Below are 22,955 nucleotides of genomic sequence, written 5' to 3'. Positions count from 1 at the left end.
CTGTGTCCATGGCACAGGCTGACACACCATGCTACTGTCTACCCAAGTCGTGCTGACCAGCTGTGACTCTACAGCCATCAGCACCATCCCACACACACTCATTCCCCATCATGTTTCCTTCTGGGACTGGCTCAGTGAGTCACAGCTAGTTCCTTGTCCCAGAGAATTTGATAACATATTTTCCAATCTTCTGAAAAGGCTAGCTGCTAAAACAATCACATTTTCCAAATCATTTTGCCATTTATTCCACCGGGTAAATGGTACCAAGAACAGCTAGGCTCAGGTATCACCAGTTTGTATGTTAAAACCAAGTGAAACTGTCTCTTCTGTATCCTCCTGTTTCTTAGTGTTACCGATGTTTACCTTTTTAGTCCAAGAAAAATTATACACAACACCTCCATAAGGGGAATGCTGTAGCTTGAAAGTGACAAGAAATTTTCACATATTGAGGTATATGGGGTAGCTATTTTGGTTTAAAACTGATTTGGCTTGAACTAAAGACACCTGACTTATAGCCTATCAAACATCTGCCTTAACCATTAAAGAGGGCATTATGCATTATCTCAAAGTAAAAGAAGGCACTCTTTGAAGATAAGGATGCACACTTCCCCTCCTGTGCCCACCAGTATCAGAACTCTTTAAAGATAAGTTCCCCTTCCTGACATCAGGGTCATGTTGACCTGCTTGCTAATTTGCAACTGAGTATCTCTCTGAAACTTTGATGAGTATGTATCCTGGGTGTGTTTTATGGATGTTCTGTGTTCTAAAAAGGTATAAAACTGTACTGAAAACCATGCCTCTCTGGAACGCTTTCTTCCTTTGTAGAGACTGCCTGATTCAAGTAAAACGCACCTTATCTTTCTTATCTATAAAATGGTTATTGGTTATTCTGTGTCAACAAAAGGTATATAGTCGTCTTCCCTCTTTAATAAATCAGTGGTTTTCAACCTGAGGGGAGACCAGGCTGGATTACATCAGAATCTCCTGTGGGGCTGTCCAGCCTATTCCCCGTCAACTCCCCCCCAGATCCTAGCATACCCTCCAGGTCGTGAAAGGTCCCACAGGGAACTGCAATGCTTCCCCTCCTCAATCCCCACACCAGCTGTGAACTACTGAGAAAAACCTGGATCCTGGATGTTCATTTCATTTCTTTCCAGAGAGGAAGTTAGTAATTCTTCTTAGGTAGCCTATATTCATTTTGGTCAGTGGAACCAGGTGAAAGGGCATATCTAATTAATAGACACACCTACAGATATTAAGAAAATGAGAAGTCATTCCTAAGAAATAGGTTATTGAATGCTTTAGTTTGGACATATTGAATGTCCTTGCTACTAATAAATTCTGCTTTTCTCCTTTCTTTTATGAGCGGTCAGCACATTTGGGTGAAGAGCCAAACAGTAAATATTCTTGGTGTTAAGAACCATTTGTTTTCAACTCTGCTGTTGTAGGATGAAAGCAGTCATTGCCAATACAAGAAGCAAACTGGGTGTGGATGTGTTCCAATAAAACTATATTTACAAAATAGGCGGTGGGCTGGATTTGGCCTGCAGGCCATAGTTTGCTGACTCACTTTGTATAGCATCAAGGAAGGTATTAATCCCTCCTTTTTATCCCTGGGCCAACCCAGGTGATTTCCACGGCAGAGCCCCTGTGTTCTGGGAGGCTCCTCTTACTTTCTTCCGCTGTCCTGTGAGCATGGGCTACTTTTCATCTTCCCCCCGACACAGTCATCCCTGGTCTGCTTCCAAAACAGTAAGCCCTGGTGACTCATGTCTCTTAACCCAGTGGTTTAGAATTGCCGCCACGTGCATGAGCAGCATGTAAACTGTTTGCCTCAGTGGCTTATTCCTGATGACTTAGGATCTCTCTCCCAACTGACTGTTAGACTGTTACCTTAACAGGATGGGACTCTTTCCCTTTTGAACTTGTCCCAATGACAGGCCACAGTAACAGGTAGTAAACAAGCTTATGGAGATCTCTCTCACAGTGGCAAGTGGGATGTCACAAAGGACAATTTCATAGCCCTGTGGAGCCTAACTCACCTGGACACACACAGTTGCACCTGATCCCCTGCTGGATGAAGTCTGCAGCCACGGACTTTGTGAGGCCAATCACGGCTGCCTTGGTTGTGCTGTAGACACATCTGTTCACAACTCCTGAGGATGAAGAGAAGGTTCGACAAGTGAAGGAATGAAAAACACAGTCTCCTCTAGAAAGGGAACACAAATTAGTGTCCCCAGTAACCAGTGTCATGCTTCCTCTCACCCCACTGTTTTTTAAAAATTGATATCAGGTTTTCTCCCTTAATAGGGTGAGTTTCTGAATTTAGGAAAATAGTATCATTATCGGCACAACTCAACTGAGACTCAGGTGTTGAGATGCTGCACTTAAATGACAAGTGGTTTTAGTTTTTCATCATCAGCTGGGAGAAACCTTAGGCAGATTCCAAAAGAAAATTAGGAGTGACATCGGCATCATGGTGGAGTGAGCTGTTCCCTTTGTCTCTCCCTCTTCGAACTACAACTAAATGGTCATTCATTGATCAGCAGAAGATACCCACACAGCACCTCAGGATGCCTGAGAGACCTGCGCAGCTATACATTTGAAGGGGGATGGACTACCCCTGGAGAGGTGGTGGAGATAGGTGAGTACTCTTCTGGTCCCCCAGCAGACCTGTACATGCATGCAGCTGCTCTCCCAGCTGGAGGCCCATAGTACTGCTTCAGCCCCAAGGGTGGGAGCGTGCCTCGGTGTGACCACAGGAACAGGTGATGGCAGCCCTGAGCCCCCGCACGATCGCTTTCTCGTCTGGTGGGAGAGCCCAGAGCCACTGCAGTCCCAGGGAATGGCTAGGCTCAGACCCAGTGGGGAGGCCCTGCCCACAAAGCACTAATGGCTGGTGTGACCTAGGAGCAGATGGCAGTGGAGCTGTGCACCCAGGCAAACAAATTCCCAGCTGCCTTGAATGCCCATAGTACCACTGCGGCCCCAAGGGGTGGACTGCAACTCAGTGGGACTGTGGGAGCAGGCAGCAGCCCTGAGCTCCTGCATAATCGCTTTCTTGTCTGGTGGGAGAGCCCACAGGGCCTCTGCAGTCCCAACAAGTGGCCCAGGCTCGGACAAGCAGGGCTGACAGGGATCACGGTGGGCTCAGATTACACAGGTGCTGCCCCCTCTCCAGTGGTGGCAGGTGGAATGTATGACCAGATACTATCAGTATGCAAATGCACAAATCCACCCCATTGAATGGTATGAAGTATATTAATACTCCTGACCAGAAGGAAAAAGACAAATACTCAGAAAGCAATCCTGAAGGCACAGAAGTCTACAATCTAAATGACAGAGAATTCAAAATGGCCATCATAAAAAACTCAATAAGTTATGAGAACTCAGAAAGACCGTTCAATGAAATCAGGAACAAAATTAATGAACGGAGAGAATTCTTCACAAAAGAGATTGAAACTATAAAGAAAAAAACGATCAGAAATGTTGGAGATGAAAACACAATAAATGAGATAAAGAAAAATTTGGAGACCTTGAATGACAGAGCTGATATTACGGAGGATAAAATTAGCAATTTAGTGAACAGAAATACAGGTATTCCAGAGGGAGAAGAGAAGGAGAATGGAGCACAAAACTTGTTCAAAGAAATAATAGCTGAAAACTTCCCAACCCTGGGGAAAGAGCTGGAATTAGAAGTAAAAGAAGCTAAGAGAACTCCTAATTGCATCAATGTAAAAAGACTTTCTCCAAGGCATGGATTAGTAAAACTGGCAAAACTTAATGGCACGGAAAAAATACTAAGGACAGTAAAGCAGAAGAAAATCACCTACAAAGGAAACCCCACCAGGCTTTAATTGGATTTCTCAGCAGAAACCTTACAGGCTAGGAGAGACTGGAATGATATATTAAAAATTCTGAAAGACAAAAACTCTAAGCCAAGAATACTCTATCCAGCAAACATATCCTTCAGATATCATGGAGAAATAAAATCTTTCCCAGATAAACAAAAGCTCAGGGAGTTCATTGCCACAAGGCCCCCTACAAGATTTGATCAAGAAGGCCTTCATACCTGAAAAGAAGAAGAAAGGGTTTACACAGCCTTCAGCAAGGAGATAAACAGGCAGACAAAATCAGAAAACTGCAACTCTTTATCAGAACAGATTAACATTAAAGATGAAGGGAAGGAAAATATCAAGAATAAATATAGTCTCATCATTTTAACCACAAACTCACAACACAAAATGGAACAAGTTGTGACAACAATAATGCAGAAGGCGAAGGGGAAAGGGATGGAAACTGCTTAGTCAAAAGAGATAAGAGTCTATCAGAAATGGACTATCTCATCTATGAGATCTTGTACACAAAGTGCAGGTTAACCACTAAAAAAATCACAACTGAGACACAAATGATAAATAAGCAGAAAACTGAGAAAACCATCATAGAGAGCCACCAAACTGAATCATCCGTCTGAAATACACGGGATAAGAAAAAGGGAAATACAGAACAACTGGAAAACAAGTGATAAAATGGCAGCATTAAGCCCTCATATATCAGTAATCACTCTAAATGCAAATGGATTAAATTCCCCAATCAAAAGACATAGAATAGCTGGATGAATTAGAAAACAAGACCCAACAATATGCTGCCTCCAGGAAACACGTCTCAGTTCTAAAGACAAACAAGCTTAGAGTAAAAGGATGGAAGACAATACTCCAAACCAATGGCAAACAAAAGAAAGCAGGTGTTGCCATATTTACAGCAGACAAAGTAGACTTCAAGATAAAAAAGACAATGAGATGGGGCCAGCCTGGTGATGTAGTGGTTAAGTTCACGTGCTCTGATTTGGAGGCCTAGGGTTCATGGGTTCAGATCTTGGGCGTGGACCTACACATTGCCCATCAAGCCATGATGTGGTGGCATCCCATATACAAAAGAGGAAGACTGGCATGGACATTAGCTCAGGGCCAATCTTCCTCACCCAAAAAAAAAAAAAGGCAATGGGAGACAAAGAAGGGCAGTATATAACAACAAAAGGGACACTCCACCAAAAGGATTTAACACATATGTGTATGTAACCCAGGAGCACCAAAGTACATAAAGCACCTATTAACTGACCTAAAAGGAGACATTAACAGCAACACAGTAATAGCAGGTGATGTTAACACCCCACTTTCATCAATGGATAGAACATCCAGAGAGAAGCTCAACAAGGAAATAGTGGAACTAAATGAATTACAGACCAGACAGACTTAATAGATATATATAGAACACTCCACCCAAAAGCCAGCAGAATACACATTCTTCTCAGGTGCACGTGGAACATTCTCAAAGAAGGACCACATGTTGGGAAATAAGGCAAGCCTCAATAAATTTAAGAAGATCGAAATCATATCAAGCATCTTTTCCAACCATAATACTATAAAACTAGAAATCAACTACAAGAAAAAAGCTGGGAAAGAGATAAACATGCAGAGACTAAACAACAACCTACTGAGCAACCAATGGATCATTGAAGAAATTAAAGGAGAAATCAAAAAACAACTGGAGACAAATAAAAATGAAAATACACGATACCAACTCACATGGAATGCAGCAAAAGTGGTCCTGAGAGGGAAATTCATGGCAATATAGGCCCACCTTAACCAATAAGAAAAATCTCAAATAAGCAATCAAATTACGCCTAACAGAATTAGAAAAAGAAGAACAAAAAAGGCCCAAAGTCAGCAAAAGGAGGGAAATAATAAAAATTAGAGCAGAAATAAATGAATTGAAACCAAAAAAACAGTAGACAGGATCAATGAAACTAAGACCTAGTTCTTTGAGAAGAAAAACAAAATTGACAAACCCTTGGCCAGACTCACTAATTTAAAAAAAAGAGAGAAGGCTCAAATAAAATTAGAAGTGAAAGAGGAGAAATTACAATGGATACCACAGAAATACAAAGAATTATAAGAGAATACTATGAAAAACCATATGCCAACAAATTAGACAATCTGGAAGAAATGGATAAATTCTTAGACTCATACAACCTCCCAAACTGAACCAAGAAGAAACAGAGAATCTGAATATACCAATCACAAGTAAAGAGATTGAAACAGTAATCAAAAGTCTTCCAAAAAATAAAAGTCCAGGACCAGATGGCTTCTCTGGAGAATTCTACCAAACACTCAAAGAAGATTTAATACCTATCCTTCTCAAACTATTCCAAAAAATTGAAGATGATGAAATACTTCCTAACACATTTTATGAGGCCAATATCACCCTGATCCCAAAGCCAGACAAAGACAACACAAAGAAGGAAAATTACAGGCCAATATTGCTGATGAACATAGACGAAGAATCCTCAACAAAACATTGGTAAACCAAATACAGCATCACATTAAAAGGATAATACAACATGATCAAGTGGGATTTATTCCAGGGATGCAGGGATGGTTCAACACCTGCAAATCAATCAATATGATACACATTAACAAAATGAGGAATAAAAACCACATGATCATCTCAAGAGATGCAGAGAAAGCATTTAACTAGAGCCAACATCCATTTATGATAAAAACTCTCAATAAAATGGGTAGTGAAGGAAAGTACCTCAACATAATAAAGGCCATATATGACAAACCCACAGCCAACATCATACTCAATGGGGAAAAACTGAAAGACATTCCTCTGAGAACAGGAACGAGACAATGGTGCCCACTCTCACCACTCTTATTCCACGTAGTCCTGGAGGTTTTGGCCAGAGCAATTAGGCAAGAGAAAGAAAGAAAAGGAATCCAAATTGGCAAGGAAGAAGTCAAACTCTTGCTGTTTTCAGATGATATGATTTTATATATATAAAACCCTAAAGAATCCATAGGAAAACTATTAGAAACAAGCAACAACTACAGCAAAGTTGCAGGGTACAAAGTCAGCTTACAAAAGTCAGTTGCATTTCTATACTCTAATAACAAACTAACAGAAAGAGAACTTAAGAATACAATCCCATATACAATCCCAACAAAAAGAATAAAATATCTAGGAATAAATTTAACCAAGGAGGTGAAAGACTTACACAATGAAAACTTTAAGACGTTAAATGAAAGAAATTGATGATGACATAAAGAAATGGAAAGATATTCCAGGCTCATGGACTGGAAGAATAAACATAGTTAAAACTTGCATACTACCTAAAGCAACCTACAGATTCAATGCAATCCCAATCAGAATCCCAATGATGTGGAAATAGAACAAAGAATCCTAAAATTTACATGGGGCAACAAAAGGCCCCGAATAGCCAAAACAATCTTGAGAAAAAAGAATGAAGCTGGACACATCACAATCCCTGACTTCAAAATATACTACAAAGCTGTAGTAATCAAAACAACATGGTACTGGTACAAGAACAAGCACACAGATCAATGGAACAGCACTGAAAGCCCAGAAATAAACCCACACATCTACGGACAGTTAATCTTCGACAAAGGAGGCAAGAACATACAATGGAGAACGGAAAGTCTCTTCAATAAATGGTGCTGGGAAAACTGGACAGAAATATGCAAAAGAATGAAGTTAGACCATTATCTTTTGCCACACACAAAAATTAACTCAAAACAGATTAAAGACTTGAAGCTAAGATGTGAAACCATAAAACTCCCAGAAGAAAATATAAGCAGTACACTCTTGGATATCAGTCTTAGCAGTATCTTTTCGAATACCATTTTTACTTGGACAAGGGAAACAAAAGAAAAAAATAAACAAATGGGACTTCATTGGACTAAAGAGCTTCTGCAAGGCAAAGGAAACCAGGAACAAAACAAAAAGACAACCCACCAACTGAGAGAAAATATTTGCAAATCATAAATCCAACAAGGTGTTAATTTCCAAAATAGACAAAGAACTCATACATCTCAACAACAAACAAGCTGATCCAAAAATGGGCAGAGGACACGAACAGACATTTTTCCAAAGAAGATATATAGATGGCCAACAGGCACATGAAAAGATGTTCAACATCACTAATTATTAGGGAAATGCAAATCAAAAATACAATGAGATATCACCTTTTACCTGTTAAAATGGCTATAATTACCAAGAGAAAAACCAAAAAATGTTGCAGAGGATGTGGAGAAAAGGGAAGCCTCATCCACTGCTGGTGGGAATGCAAACTGGTGTAGCCACCATGGAAAACAGTATGGAGATTCCTCAGAAAGTTAAAAATAGAAATAACCATACCACCCACCTATTCCACTACTGAGTATTTATCCAAAGATCATGAAAACATGAATGTGTAAAGATATATGCACCCCTATGTTCACTGCAGCATTATTCACAATAGCCAAGATGTGGAAGCAACCCAAGAGTCCACCGACTGATGAATGGATAAAGATGTGGTATATATACAACAGAATACTACTCAGCCATAAAAAAGACAAAATTGTCCCATTCACCACAACATGGATGGACCTGGAGGGTAATATGCTAAGCAAAATAGGCCAGATAGAGAAAGACAAACACCATATGATTTCACTCATATGTGGAAGAAAAACTAACACATGGACAAAGAAAACAGTTTAGTGGTTACCAGGGGGAAGGGGGTTAGGGTGTGGGCACAAGGGGTGAAGAGGCACCATTTATAAGGTGCACAGAGTTCATTGACCTCCCCACCTTCCAAGGATACTGGGCCTGGGCCCTACACAAAGGAATGTGTCTGGGCTCAGGGCCACTTCGGCCCTGACTCTAAGGCACAAGTTACAAAGAATGAGTCCTGTGTCATGTTCCTTGTCTGGGCTGGCCACCCTGACGGGCACCTGACAGGACTTTAGAAACATCCTATCCATGGGAACGAAGAAGATAGAAGCACCCCATCTGTGGGAACAAGAAGAAATAACTCAAAATATCCAAATGTCTAAAACCCTGAGTCAGAACCCAGAGAAACCTTAGGGTAAAAGGGAGTCACAGGCATAGAACAATTGGGAGTCTCACTGAGGAAAGGACACCTTGCCTCAGACCCGGACAATCGGCACTCCCACCTGCCGTACAAACTATTGGGACTTCCCCAGCTGATTGTGGTGTGGATGTTGTAAGTACCGATTTGTTGTTCTCCCTTATGCCCACTCCTTGTTCTGTTTCCCTTTATCCAAAACCTTTGATTGCTGAAACAACCAAATAGCCTTGGCGGTGCCTGTCATTCCTTGCCCTTTGCGGCTGCGGGCAACATATGGTGACTGAAAAATAATAATGCACAACTGAAACTTCACAGTGTTATAAACTATTATGACCTCAATAAAATAAAAAAGATAAAAAAAGAAAACTGGCGCAGTGGTTAAGTTTGCACGTTCTGCTTTGGCAGCCTGGGGTTCGCCGGTTTGGATCCCGGGTGCGGACACAGCACCGCTTATCAAGCCATGCTGTGGCAGGTGTCCCACATATAAAGTAGAGGAAGATGGACATGGATGTTAGCTCAGGGCCAGCTTTCCTCAGCAAAAAGAGGAGGATTGGCGGCAGATGTTAGCTGAGGGCTAATCTTCCTCAAAAAAAAAAAAAGAAAGAAAAGAAAAGAAAATTAGGGTAAAGCAAAGCAAAACAAAAGACCAAGAAGCTTAGGCATTTCTTTGCATTTCTCTCTCATGCAGGCTTAATGTGTGTATCCTCGCAAAGAGAAGGAATGTTCTCTCAGCAGTGGCTATTTCTTTTTTTGTTTTTTTTTTTGTAACAGAGCTTTGTATGAAGTGCTGTGACAATACGGGAAGTAACTCTGCCTGTGGGCTTGGGGGGGTGCTTCACAAAGACAGTTGATCTGGGCCCTAAACGAGAAGTCAAGTTGAAGGGCCAGGATTGCAGTGCAAGATGGAGATAAGGGCACAGTCTGGCACACATGGATTTTCAAGTTTAAAATGAAATAGCTGGGGCCAGCCTGGTGGCTCAGTGGTTAAGTGCGCGTGTTCCGCTTTAGTGGAACTATCACATGGTGGAAGACGTGTGTTTGCCTGAGCCTCTCCCCGCTCCCCGTTTTGGACTGTGAACTCTCTGGGGGCAGGGGCACACAGTAGGTGTTCAATACATTTTTGATTAATCAAATGAATAAATGTTTCCTTCTCCCACTTTGATCTCCACTGCCATATCCATTAGAAGAACTAAACGGGAGAGCACAAAAAACAAACTTTCATTTAATGTCACTGGATCACATGTAAGGTGAAAGGACTGGTAGACAAGGAACTTAATACTAATTTTAAAAGAGCAGTTTTGAAGTTATGGGTAAGTTTTATCATATCTGCTATGCTTGTTTCCAAAACCCTTAGCTTGTGAAGATTATGAGTATGTTCATCACAACCCCCAGAGGAAAACAGACTTACCTTTGATGCTGGAAGCCACAGAGGACATGTTGATAATATTGCCAGATTTGTGAGCAAGCATCTGCCAAAATAAAACAAATAATAAAAAAAAAAAATGCCACTCTGCAGGCTAAAAATACTACCTCTTTAAAAGATCTGCATTTACTCTGGGTTTGCAGAACCATCTTATTAGCTGTTAACATGAAGTACTATTAAGCAGTCTTAACAACCTCCTCATCACTGCTGGGAACTGATGGCAGAGTACACTCTCACTGGCAAGAACATCTCCCAGGGGGACTACCACCTTCCCTGTCACAAGAGTATCAGCAAGACCGAGGATGAACTCTAAGCCAGTGCAAATGAATGTTCATATTTACTGTGTTCCTGATGTTAGAAAACTCTTACTCCAGTGAACACATTATTTGATGAATACCTACAGTGGCTGGGTATTGTGTAGGTCCAGGAGATTCAAAGATAAGTGACACAGTCCCTGCCTATGGAGAGCTGCCAGTCTGACTGGGTGGCTGACATAATCAGCATCCAGAGACAGCATGGGCCTTCACAGAGAACAGGTGGTGGGTGGTAGGAAGGGGCCAATCCACTGTTGGACACTCAGAGGAGGGCTCCTAGGAGGAAATATGTGGGTCGATTTTTGAAAACTAGAGTATTAGTGTAACCGTGGGCCCTCCAGGACCAGTTCAACTGACCCCGTCTTACCAACAGAGTAATAAGAGTGGGTTTTCAGGAACTGAGAGTCCCCCCTTGTCCAGTTCAGGCCAGGTAAGACCACCATTCCATCAAGTGGGCCTGCGCAAATGCCTGTTAAGTAATCTTTTTGACATCAAAGGGCTGAAAACTCCACCCTCAGATCATGCCAACATCACCATTCTGTGAATATGCGTCCTATGAAGAGCCATGGAGCTGACTGCACTTGCACAGATCATCACTCACCTCATTTCTCACCTCCAAGTATCCGTCTCCACCCTTCAGACCACCCTGCCCTTCATCCCATAAATTTTGCCCCAAGTCCTCGATCAGGGAGACAGATCTGAGAGAATACGCCTCCTGTCTCTTTGCAGATCAAGCTAGCAATAAAGCTTTTTTCTTTCCCCAAATCTGATGCTGTAATTAATTGTTTTTTTTCTACGTGCATTGGGTAGGAGAACCCCATTTTTGTGGAGTAACAGTCAGAAAAACAAAAGAGAAGCGTGTTTTAAGGAATGAGAACCATAGGTATAAAGGTTCTATTATGGAACTGGGGGGAAGGGATGGGTCTGGCTGGAAGGCAGGCCCTGGGAGGAAAGAGGCCTTAGAGGCCAACAGGGACTAAATTTAGGAATTTGGGATTTCCCCTGAAGATAAGGCAGGCCTTAGTGCAGAGGAGGAGCGGTATGTCTAGATCCGGGGATTACAGGTTCCTCTGGCAGCCTATGCTGGAGACGACTGGAAGCTGCAGTAGTGGTTCGGGAAAGGAGTGGTAAAAGCAGACACAGCAGGCAGAGCTCAGTCCATGGCCACATGCACTGATGGCAGCCTCCTGTCAAGGGCAGTGTTTCCTAAAAATACGTCCTGCAGGATTTCCCCACTCAATTGTGAACTTTGAGAAAGGAGGGTCTGGGGCTGTGTTGTCCTCCTAGACAAGGGGCACAGTAGGCGGTCAATACGTTTTGATGAATTAAGATCTCCTGAGGTGCTAGTTTAAAGTGCAGATTACTGGGCCCTGCCCCAGACCTAAAAGAATATATAATGAAACAGGCTGCTATGACTTAAAAAATGTTTTGTTTTCAATGAACTTACACTTTATTAATTATAACATATACGTATGTTTTCAAGATAATATTATGTACATGCAAGGGCATGGGTACTCATAAACGTTTTGGAGGAAGAAGCAAGAGGTTGAGAGAATGGGCCTAATGGGCACTAACTTTTCATGGAAGTCAGAGGCTGGGAGGATGACTATAGAGAACAAGGGGAGATGGTGGCCACGAGAGAGTGGGGAAGAGTTCAAATAACTGCCAGGAGGAAAAGGGAGAATATCAACTAGAGAACAGAGGAAGGAAAACCAGGATATACTCTATCATGAAAATCAAGTGAAGTTTCTAAAAGAGCAGAGTCTTGAGAGGCAGTGTAAAGGGTCTAGAGAAAAAAGTCACTTCCGTTGGGGTGAGTTTCTCCAGTAGCTTTCAGACAGAGGCAGGAATGGAGACGGTGAATGATCGAATGGATCAGGGATGAGGCTGCCAAGATTATACATCTCTTTATGGTCATCTTCCTACTTTCCGTTTTGATACTTAGCTACCAATCATACTAAAAGCAGAGAGTCTGAAACCAGCCTATGGCATGGTGCTGGAGACAGCGAAGGACACCGGGAGAGGCTGAGGTGACCCACCAAGTCAAGGAAGATGGAGGGGAGAATATATTTAACTCAACTTGTGTGTCTATAAAATAAAGAGAATCATAATGAAATGGGGTCCTCATAAAAAACACTAGGAAAATTAGTAGAGTAGAATGGTGTTGAAAACTAAGCCTTAAAATTATTCTTTCTTATCCATTTTAGCAAATAACCCATTTTACTTTATTGTTCCAGTTTTATTGAAATATAATTAACATACATAATCCATTTTTAATACATACAGCCCAACTTAATATATAAAAATGGGCTATTAAGTGAGTTCAGTCTCCAATCTTCTGAAATGCAATAATCTCTCAGGCAAACTAGAATTTCGCGCCTAGAGATGCTACTGCTGCCCCAACACTGGTACCATACATTCGGCTGGGCCTGTCTGCTGATTCTCCAGCCCAAAGTCCTTGCCTCCCTCCATGCTGCCTTCCTACCCCCAGCTCAGAACCTGCTGTCCCGTGTGATGCTCCCTCTGCCTGCCAAGCAGCAGCCCTCTGTGGCCCATAAAGTGGAGTGTCTGTACATAGTAAGGCCACATAGGACTGATCTTCCAGAAGCTCAGGCAGGGATACAAAGGTCTCTAAAGATCTCCTCTAGCTGTATCTAGTCAGTCCCACTCTGACTCAGCTCTTCTGTCCCCATCAACCAGAACTCAGCTCCTAAACTTGGCAGACCTTGGCTCCTTGGGTCTTCAGTGATTCCATGCCTGACCCCAACCTGGACTGATAACCTAGATTCACTTACTCATTCAACCAACATTTGCTAAGCACTTCCGTGTGCTAGGGACTCTTCTACAATACAGCAAAGGAGGAAAAATCCCCAAACATCCAAGCCCTCCCCAGATCCTTGTCGTAATGGATCTTCTTTTCTAGTGGACCTTGGATTCTGCACTGACCTCTTACAGAATCTTCAATTTGTCCTCTGCCTTTTGACCGATCTTTCAGTCTTGGAATGTCTATCCATGAACAGAAATTTCCTACAAGTGTTCCTATATTTTGACCACCTGACCTTGCAGATCTGCTTGGACTCCAAATCCTGGCTTCCTCTGGAAAGTTCTAACTGGGTATATGTGTGTCATGGTTAACGAACACAAGAGGATCCTAGACAATTACTGCTGGAAGGGATTGTGTAATCTATCACCCTCATTTTAAACAGAAGAAACATGGGGCTGGCCCTGCGGTTGAGTGGTTAAGTTTGCGCATTCCGCTTCGGTGGCCCAGGCTTTTGCTGGTTTGAATCCTGGGTGTGGACATGGCACTGCTCATCAAGTCACGCTGAGGTGGCATCCCACATGCCACAACTAGAAGGACCCACAACTAAAAGTACACAACTATGTACCGGGGGGCTTTGAGGAGAAAAAGTAAAAATAAAATCTTAGAAAAAAAAAAAAGTAAATAAATAAATAGAAGAAACACATGCTGAGAGAGCCTAAGTACCATCTCCTAGGGCACCTGGCGAATTAGGGGCAGAGCTCAGGCTGTGCCGAAGGTTTTTTGACACCAGAGTCTGACCTTGGGGTCAGGTTGGTTAGGGTCACCTTAACAAGTGGCACTGACTCCTTTTGATTCCCCATCCCACTGGTTAATATTTTGGGGGATTTTTTTCTTTTCGTTTTTTACAAACGAGTGTCATTGTTTCATATGGATTATTGTTAAGGTGCTTTAAATCACAGGCAAACTCACTAATTTGCAAGTTATTGTTCGATATTTTAAAAGTTAACACTTACAAGTGTAAATTTCAGCTCCACTGTGCCTCACACCTACGTTCCTCACTGATACTCGTGAAGCACTGCAGACACGAACAAGCTCATTTTACAAATGAGTCTCACACGTCTCACCAGCTGTGACGGACGCTCTCCCCTTTTACCACAGCCTTTGCTTCTCCCCAAATCCTGTGTTAAGGACCAGCCTTCAAAAAATGCACCCAAGTTCCAAATAACAGATTTTCATCACCTCCAGATAGGTAAAAAAGGCAATTTATATTTTTAAAAAATTTGCTAGTTCAACAATCTGTGGGCCCACCCAAAGATCCCTTCTAGGCACTAAACAAATAGATTAAAAACAAATTCCTTTGTTACTAAGTCAATTTCTCTAACTTTCCTTTTAGCATTCATCTGCATCCTTCTTGACATTAGGTTGAATGTTCAGAGCAAAGTATCAGTCCTGCTGCGCCATTAAAAAGCTCTTCTCCTGCCCCGCACAGGGCAGCATTCAGTACTCCAGTCATCTCATCCAGCAGGGATGGATGGAAAGAATGGCTCTTCTGCATTTCACTAGGATTTAATTTACAACCTTGAACTGAGCTGGTTCTGTACTCAGTCAACCCGTCCATTGTCTGAGCCCGTGCTGTCTGCCACTGCTGGCTTACAAGCTCATTTGAAGTCAACATTTTTCATATTTACACCTGTCTCCCCTAGAGCACCTGGTGTGGTGCTTTGTATCAAAAGGTACTTAAAGCTTATTTGTATAACAAAATGAAAAACATTGATGAGCTGTGTGAAGGCTGGAGAATTCAAGGGTGGCAGACTCAGGAGGAATACTCTCTCTTCAGCACATGCTGTCTCTCACCTCTCTGGAACTTCAGTGGCTCAGCTAAAGACAGGAGAGTAAGGAGGGTACTCAAGGTACAGAAAAGCAGTGGGGTACATCCATTCTGAGAGCGTGTGCCTAGTCTTAGCTCTAACCACTTGCTAGTTATGTGATTTGGGCAAGTTACTTAACCTCCTAGTTTCTTTCTCTGTACAGTGAATGGGACAAAGTAGTACCTACCTCATCGGATTGTTCTGGTCCCACAGGCCTCCTGCTGTCCCTCTCCCTGGAAGCTTCTCCCCAAACACCTGAATGGTTAGCTCCGTTGCTCCATTCGGCCTCTATGAAAATCTCACCTTATCAGTGAGGCCCTCTGGGACCTCTCTAATAACTGAGCTTTTTTTCTCTTCATAGTATTTATAACTACCTCACATGTTATATGTTTATTTGATTACATATTATCCTGTCTCACCTCTCCAAAATGGAAGTTCCCTGACAGAAGGGACTTTGTTTAGTTCTCTGATTTGTCTTCTGCACCTAGAATGGAGCCTGGCATGTAGAAAGTGCTTAATAAATATTCTTTGAATGGATGAACTGGAAGGTCAGACGAATTAATTTATACTAAATGCCTTGGTATTTATGTTCACTACATGTTAGTCATTACGTTAACTACCATTACTCTTCAGCACATGTGAGGATTCTTTCTGGATGCCCAGGATGGAGACCTGGAGACTAACGTGGTGGTCATCCTGGTGGTGGTCACCTTACTTTAGGAAGAAAGGCCTTGATCATCAGGTACATGCTGCGGACGTTAAGATTCATTGAGAAGTCCCAGTCTTTCTCCTCACAGTCCAGGATGGTTCCATGATGAACAAAACTGGAAGAGTAATTAAACAATGGGGAAAAATTATCATTAAAAACGATTTCTATTCCACTTCCTTTTCATTTTTATTTTCATTTATTGACTTAGACCATTGTCCCTTCCCTAACCAAGACTTTTAACAATTCAAACATAGTATCACTTGGTACATTAGGTAAGTAAGTGTCTCAACAACTTAAGGTAAAAAATTTGTTATTTGAAAACAAGATCCTTCTTTTAAAAGAAGGCGGCAAGTGTCTGGAGCCCCCAAACATAAGAAGCTCTATACCAAATGCACAGGAAATATCAACGCCATTACAAACAACTGAGGACACTTGCCCCAGTGGACTCTGATTTCAAGAGCAGCAGTGCCCTCAGGTGGCAAGAACTTATCATTCTCAAGGGAAATCAAAGTTGCAGGGAAAACAAGTATCTCACCATCTCAGGGCAGCAAAGTAATATCGCTACTGTACAGTTCTGACATACTGAGTAAACAAAGCAGAACAAAAGAAAACCCTCAAAATAGCCTTTGCTATTTTCCAAGTCACATTTCCTCAAGGAAGCTTTATAACAATGGGGTCCTAATTGATTTCACTGTCCCCTGGACCAAAATTATGTAATTACTTATAAAATATTGTCAGTTGTGATTCCCATGTACCACTGTACTTCCAGTTCAATCAAATGACAGCAAGAACCACATGCTATATTTCTATATCCCTTACTTTGCTGAAAATTTAATAGATGCTCAAAAAATAATTTTGCTAGTTGATTTTTTCATGGTTCTGAATATATTCTTCTATGAAAGATGAGCAGATTATTTATAAAATAGATAATCATAAATTGTTGCTTTAATTTCCATACATTGTAACACATGATAAACTATGAATAGACAGACTTTTTTCATACTGAAACATGATTAGGAAGAATCATAAAAATACATAAGAAGGCTCTAGGATTTTTCTATCAATGCCACAGTATAAACGTTAACACCACACAAGAAAAGTGGAACATCAGACTCTATCTACTTAGTCCTGCGTAAGCCTCAACTGTCCTCATCTCTACTGTCATGCCTGAAAAGGGAGAGTGAGCACAAGCACTAGCTGCTCCACATGGGGCTGCTCCAGCTCCAGTCTCTCATCCTTCAAGCATGGTTCAGCAAGTTTGGTACTACTCTATCAAGTTCAATTAAGCCATTCTCTTTGTGCTGTATATAAAGCAACAGAGTGAAACTTCTTTTGCTGGGATTAATTGTCCTAATAAGAAATGCTGCGCTTGGGAGGTAGAAAGAACTTGCCAGAATGTTGTGCCAACAAATGGGGAACATTCGCATTTCAATAAACTGAGTACTCAGTTTTTGGCAGATATACTTTGCCTTAAAGACACTCCTGGAAAACAGTTTTTAATTTTATTTTATAAGTCTTAGTGGAACATCAGTGACAAGTCCACTGGTGTGAGCCTGTCCCCAGCCTTAGGTAGATCAACAGCGTTGGATTGGTAGCAGTTGTCTTGAGTATCCTTAAGTGCCTTTAGGCCCCAAGCACATGTCAACTTCTATGGCTGTTTTACTTGCTGAATCTTACTTGTAACAAAAATTCTGTCCAAAATCCAGCTTTATTTCCTAAGGAATATATTAGGGTTCACAAAGAATAATTTGGCCATATTATCAAATTTCTTTTAATAAAAGACATAGAAAACTTTCTGTGAGGAGAATGAAATTAAAAAGTTATGAATTACCCAGCAACATTAAAGAGAATGTCAACTCTCTCAATTTCATTGGCAAACTCATCAATTTGTTTTTTTTTTGTGACATCCAGGACTCGAGTCTGAATACCTGAAACATAAAACAAGGGAAACTATTTACTTATACCCATAAAAAATGTTTAGTCTTGTAGATGTAGCTGCTTTGAAGTACAAAGATTACAGTATCTGTCCATTTTGCCTTCATAGGATTGTTGACCATTGGTAGGGTCTTAAGAATCTTAAGAATCTCATTAATAAAAATCTTAAAATCCTCCCCATCCTGAACTCCCAATAACACACCTCTCTTTCCCTCCCTTTCTCTTCACTCTCTAAATTGAATACTAAAGGCCTTTTCTGAGAAAAGACTTTACAGTGAAGTATGAATGATCTATATTAGATGCTTCTCAGTGAGCCAGCAGTAATAACAGAGCGCAGGCTTGCTCTTTCCCCAGAGGCGAGTCACTGCCCCAGGAACACTGAATCCTATCTGAGTGAGGGGTAGGGAAGGGCAGGGCAGTGAGACAGGAGACTGTTTCCATTTGTGCACTTTACCTTCATGTCAATTCCATTATTTATTGGAAACAACTTTGTCAGTCAAGGGTATAATCACTTATTTCTGCACTAAATTGCAAGGAGAAGAAATGAGGGGCCAGGAGAAGGGATGAAACACTTGAAAGCTAGACATGAGAGATCCAGCATTGGATCTCAGAGACACACTGTAATAGTTACTAAAAAACCCCAAACATTCTCTAATAAAAGAAAGTCACTATTTTAATGTTTTTAAAAAAAATATGGTTTATTATTCTTTTATAGATATAGAAAGAAAAGATTATAAACATAGAAAAGGAGAGAAAGGGGAGAAAGTTTTGGGAGGACTTTCTTCCCTTAGTACTTTTTCAATACTTTTTCAGTACAACAGCGTTTTTCTGACTTGGAGTTAAAATTCCCTATTATTAAAATTAAATAATTTTCCAATAATAAATAAACAATCCAATAATTAAAATAGCATAGTCTAATTCCGTTCATGAATTCAATGTGCTAATTTGCATTTGATTATATAACCTGTTCTATTTTGCTGGAAGAATTAACTTTCAAATGAGCTGTCTGTTCTGATTTCTTTCAGAGGAACTCTAGTTGAAGTCCTTTGATGCTGGAGTTGAGTTCAGTGTGGTGCAGTAAGGGGTGATACACAGCGAAATAATTTGCATACTCTCTTAGGGTTTCGGATCATATGTGACTTTAAGGCTGAGCTGTCTCCAATATGGTAGCCACCAGGCACATGTGGCTACTAAGCACTTGAAATGCAGCTAGTCAGAACTGAAATGCGCTGTAAGTGTACAACACACGTGAATTTAAAAGATTTAGTATGAAAAAAGAATGTAAAATATTCCATAAATTTTTTTTATATTGAGTATGTTAAAATGGTATTTTAGATATATTTAGTTAAATAAAATACATTACTAAAATTAATTTTCATCTGTTTCTTTTTACTTTTTAAATGTAGCCACAGGAAATTTAAATCACACACGTGGTTCACATCATTTTCCTACTGGACAGCACTGTGCTGAGTAGGGCACAGAAGTGAAAGTTGTCATTAAAAGTTAACGCAACAACTGTTAAATTTCACATACAACTTTGTAATTAGGTACTGAATCCTTCAACATGCTGGATAAAAAAAATTTTAAGTATACAACTTTTATATATTTAAGTATACAGATTTTTGTCTGTAGGTTCACAGAATATAGATTTGATATCAAAGAATCAGGCTCTAAGAAGAAGGCCGGTGGAGCTGACCAGCCAAGTAATTTTCTTTCAGCAGACGAGTACTGTTTTTTATAATACCTTATGGACTCTGAATCCCAAGTTCAAGCTGCTGAGTTGCTTACCCGGGTACTTTTCCAGTTCTTGAAGTTTGGACTCATTGATATCTGTGGCTATGACTTGGGCACCTTCTCTTGCAAAAGCCTGGAAGACAACACACAAATGAATCCTTTGTTTACTTGGTTAAGCTGCTCTCATGAATAGAAAATCCTTTAGCCTTTTCTCCCTTTATCTTATTTTCATTGTTTTCCTTATACATGGGTGGAATTTCAAACTATCTAGTCTCGCTTCGCCCTTCCCTTTGTTATTTTTATCATTAATTAGTACAACATGACATACATTGTGCTTGTCATCTGACTTTGTCCCTTTTAGTAACATCAAATACAATAGTGTTTTTAAAAAACTAGGATTCTGTTATTAACACCTCTCAAAATACTACTATTCTGTGATTTGACAGCCTTTATTCCATTTCTGAGGTGACTAAACCCCAAATAATGAGAAAAATGGGTTATTTCAACACTTTTCCTCCTAAGAGTATACTAGTGTTTTCACAAATATCAAACTAATCCTACCGTTACAGTTAAGCTGCATTATTAGCTCAAGTGAGGACTATAATGTGCAAGAAGCTGCTATAAATTACAAGGTAAAGGTAACCTGATAGTCTTAGAACTCTGGAGTCCTATGTCTGAACTGAGGTGATTTCAGAGGGCTATGTACTCCTTTAGGCCCGCTGTAACAAATTTATTACAGTGCAGAGAAACTGAGGCAAAGAAATAAGTTCTCAGCGTCAAAAGTTATGAGACGTCACATAATAAATATGTGAGGTAAGCCTTGCTTCATCTGCCTGGGATCAAGAGTAGCAACTTTTATTTTTGTAACTTAAGACAACAGAAGCACAAAAGCCAATAAAAAAAAGAAGTAGAGCAGAATTAAACAGCCATGGGATCTGTCCACGTGATTCAACACCTCCAAAGGCAGGAAGCAAACAGAGATAGTAACTTACTATGGCAGTGGCCCGGCCGATCCCCTGAGCAGCAGCTGTCAGGACGATGACCTTCCCATCAAGTCGACCCATAACGGAACCTGCGGTTTAATCTACAGACACGTGTATTTAATGGCATGCACTGTAGACATGGTCCTATGCAGTAACATCTAGAATGAATGGTTCAATGTACTCCTTTAAGAACCTGAAGATGGCACCTCAGCACAAATATTCCCACCATGAGAATTCTCCAAGAGCGCCCACTCTAGATACCTAGCTTTGTACATCAAAACCATTTGGCACAGCCCACTCAACTGATACTCAGTAAGAGACAGACATTGGACTTGACCCACCTTTCGGTTTTTTGAGAACCCAATGCTGATCCAGAAGGGGTGGAGTCCTCCCCTCCCCATCCTCCCCGCTGTGCCCGCACGCACTGCTATGCCACTGGGCATGTCCTTCCTGCTTTCTGTCCTGTAAACTTCCGTTGGGTTTGCACCATCAATCATTTCTAGTTTGTTTATTTATATTCTTATTTTTGCAGGGGAAGATTCGCCCTAAGCTAACATTGAACCAGGAGGCTGAAGTGGAGTGTACCAAACTTTAACCACTAAGCCATCAGGGCTGGCTCTCATCTGTGGTTTTTCCTTGTCCCTTGGAAAGATTTCACCATCGGCCTCAGAAAGTCACTGAACAAAAGAACCGGAAAATCAAATCATGTCCAATACCCCCATTTTACAGATGAGGAAACTGATGTGGCCTGGTCCAGGTCAGAGAGACAGACGAAACGCAGGCCTCCCCATAACGCTGCCGATCCTCTTCTCAAGCTTAAGCCGGCGGGAGTTAACGCTTTAACAGCCACAGTCAGTCACTTCTGACAGGCAGGACTGAGACACTGTGACCGGGGGAAAGGTGGCGTGCATCAGGTCTGATCAGTGCCGACTGTAGGGCGCGCGGAACGGCTAGTGCTGAGGTCGGGGTGGCGAGGAGTCAAACGATGATCAAATGAGGTGGTCTTCAAGGAGCCAGGCTCTCTCCCCCATCCTGCTGTTCTCAACGTGTGCCTCTGACCTCGCGCCAAGTCACAACATGGCTGCTATGTCCCAAGGCACCATATCCGCATCCGCGTCAAAAAACACCAAGGGAAGGAGCAAAAGCCAAAGGTCTTTCTACCCAAGAAGGAAGGCCTGCTCAGAACCCCGGCCCACGTTTCACCCGCCAGCCCTAGCAGCCGCGGGGGCCGGCGTGTGGGGGCGCCGTCTTCCCCCCTCAGGATGGGAAAGGCAGGGAAGCGAGCTGGGAGGGCGTTGAGCGAACGCACTCAAGCAGCACGCGCGCACACACCGCGCCCGAGAAGGCGCAGGCGGCTTCTCCGGCCTGGGCCCCTAAGCCCTTTCCTCCCGAGCCCCACTCCGTGCTCCTCAGCCACGCGCGGCTCCGCCCGCCGGGGGCGCTCACGCGGGCAGGCGTCAGGCAAGCGGGGGCGGGGGGGCGTCAGGAAGGCGTGGGCGGACGCGCGGGGGGGGGGCGGGGCGGGGGGGGTGGGGGGGGCGTCAGGCAGGCGGGGGCGGGCGCGCCGGGGGAGGCGGGGCGCGGGGCGAAGGCCCGAGGTGCGGCCGGGTCCCGCGCGCTCCTTCCCGCGTCCCAGCCGGCGTCGCACCCGGGCCTCCCACCAGCCGGCCCAGCGGGCCTCGTGTCGCCCGGACGCCTGCTGTCCAGCCCTCGGCCGCCCGGGGCCCGCGGCGTCCACGCGCGGACAGGAGGCGGGCGTTCCAGGGGGTGCCCCGCCGTCCCCGCCCCTGCCCGGGCGCTCGCTCCCTCTGCTCCCAGCGCTGCCCCGAGCGGCCGGCGCCCGACTCCGGGACCAGCTCGCCGCTGCCCGAGGCGCTCCGACCGCGGCCGCCCTCGCCAGCCACCAAGAAGCCCAGCCACTCTGAGGCAACGAAATTTTCACTGGTTTTCCCCCTTCTTACACGAGAGGTTCATACTCACTCTAAACTTGGGGAGAGTTGAGATATTTTCAATATGTACTTTAGGAATGAGAGACTCCAGGAACCTTTACCCACCCCCAGTCCTGAGCGTGCGGATCAAACGCTGTGACTTGAGCCCGTGCGCCCCGCGGCTCTGGGCGCCGGGCTCCGGGCGGCCTCCCCGCCTTTCTGGGCCCGGAGTTTGGAGCCGAAGGTTTACTGTTAGGTCAACTGCACTGCCACGCTAAAACAGAGTTTTTGGGAAAATGAGTTGCATAGACTGAAATGGTAAAATCCAATATGAAAAGCAAACTTGATGGCTTTCTTACTGTAAACAC

At 42.7% G+C, this 22,955-nt stretch overlaps 1 protein-coding gene across 3 annotated transcripts in view; it reads right to left on the bottom strand.

Annotated features, from left to right (window-relative positions):
• The window catches only part of BDH2 (3-hydroxybutyrate dehydrogenase 2), a 29,275-nt gene that overhangs the window by 5,556 nt on the left and 764 nt on the right, over nucleotides 1-22,955 (bottom strand). For 2 of the 3 annotated variants that reach the window (XM_070506516.1, XM_070506515.1), the window contains exons 2-7: nucleotides 20,669-20,760; nucleotides 19,731-19,809; nucleotides 17,839-17,935; nucleotides 16,014-16,122; nucleotides 10,338-10,398; nucleotides 2,043-2,156 (exon numbers count right to left, since the gene is read on the bottom strand). In XM_070506516.1, the coding sequence (XP_070362617.1) occupies nucleotides 2,043-2,156; nucleotides 10,338-10,398; nucleotides 16,014-16,122; nucleotides 17,839-17,935; nucleotides 19,731-19,809; nucleotides 20,669-20,740 (532 nt within the window). In that variant the 5' untranslated portion in view covers nucleotides 20,741-20,760. The remainder of the gene's footprint in view (nucleotides 1-2,042; nucleotides 2,157-10,337; nucleotides 10,399-16,013; nucleotides 16,123-17,838; nucleotides 17,936-19,730; nucleotides 19,810-20,668; nucleotides 20,761-22,955) is intronic. The other variant, XM_070506517.1, reaches the window with a different exon arrangement.

This window comes from Equus asinus, chromosome 3 (assembly GCF_041296235.1).
Source record: "Equus asinus isolate D_3611 breed Donkey chromosome 3, EquAss-T2T_v2, whole genome shotgun sequence".
Lineage (NCBI taxonomy): Eukaryota > Metazoa > Chordata > Mammalia > Perissodactyla > Equidae > Equus > Equus asinus.
This window is presented reverse-complemented; position numbering and strand designations above follow the sequence as displayed.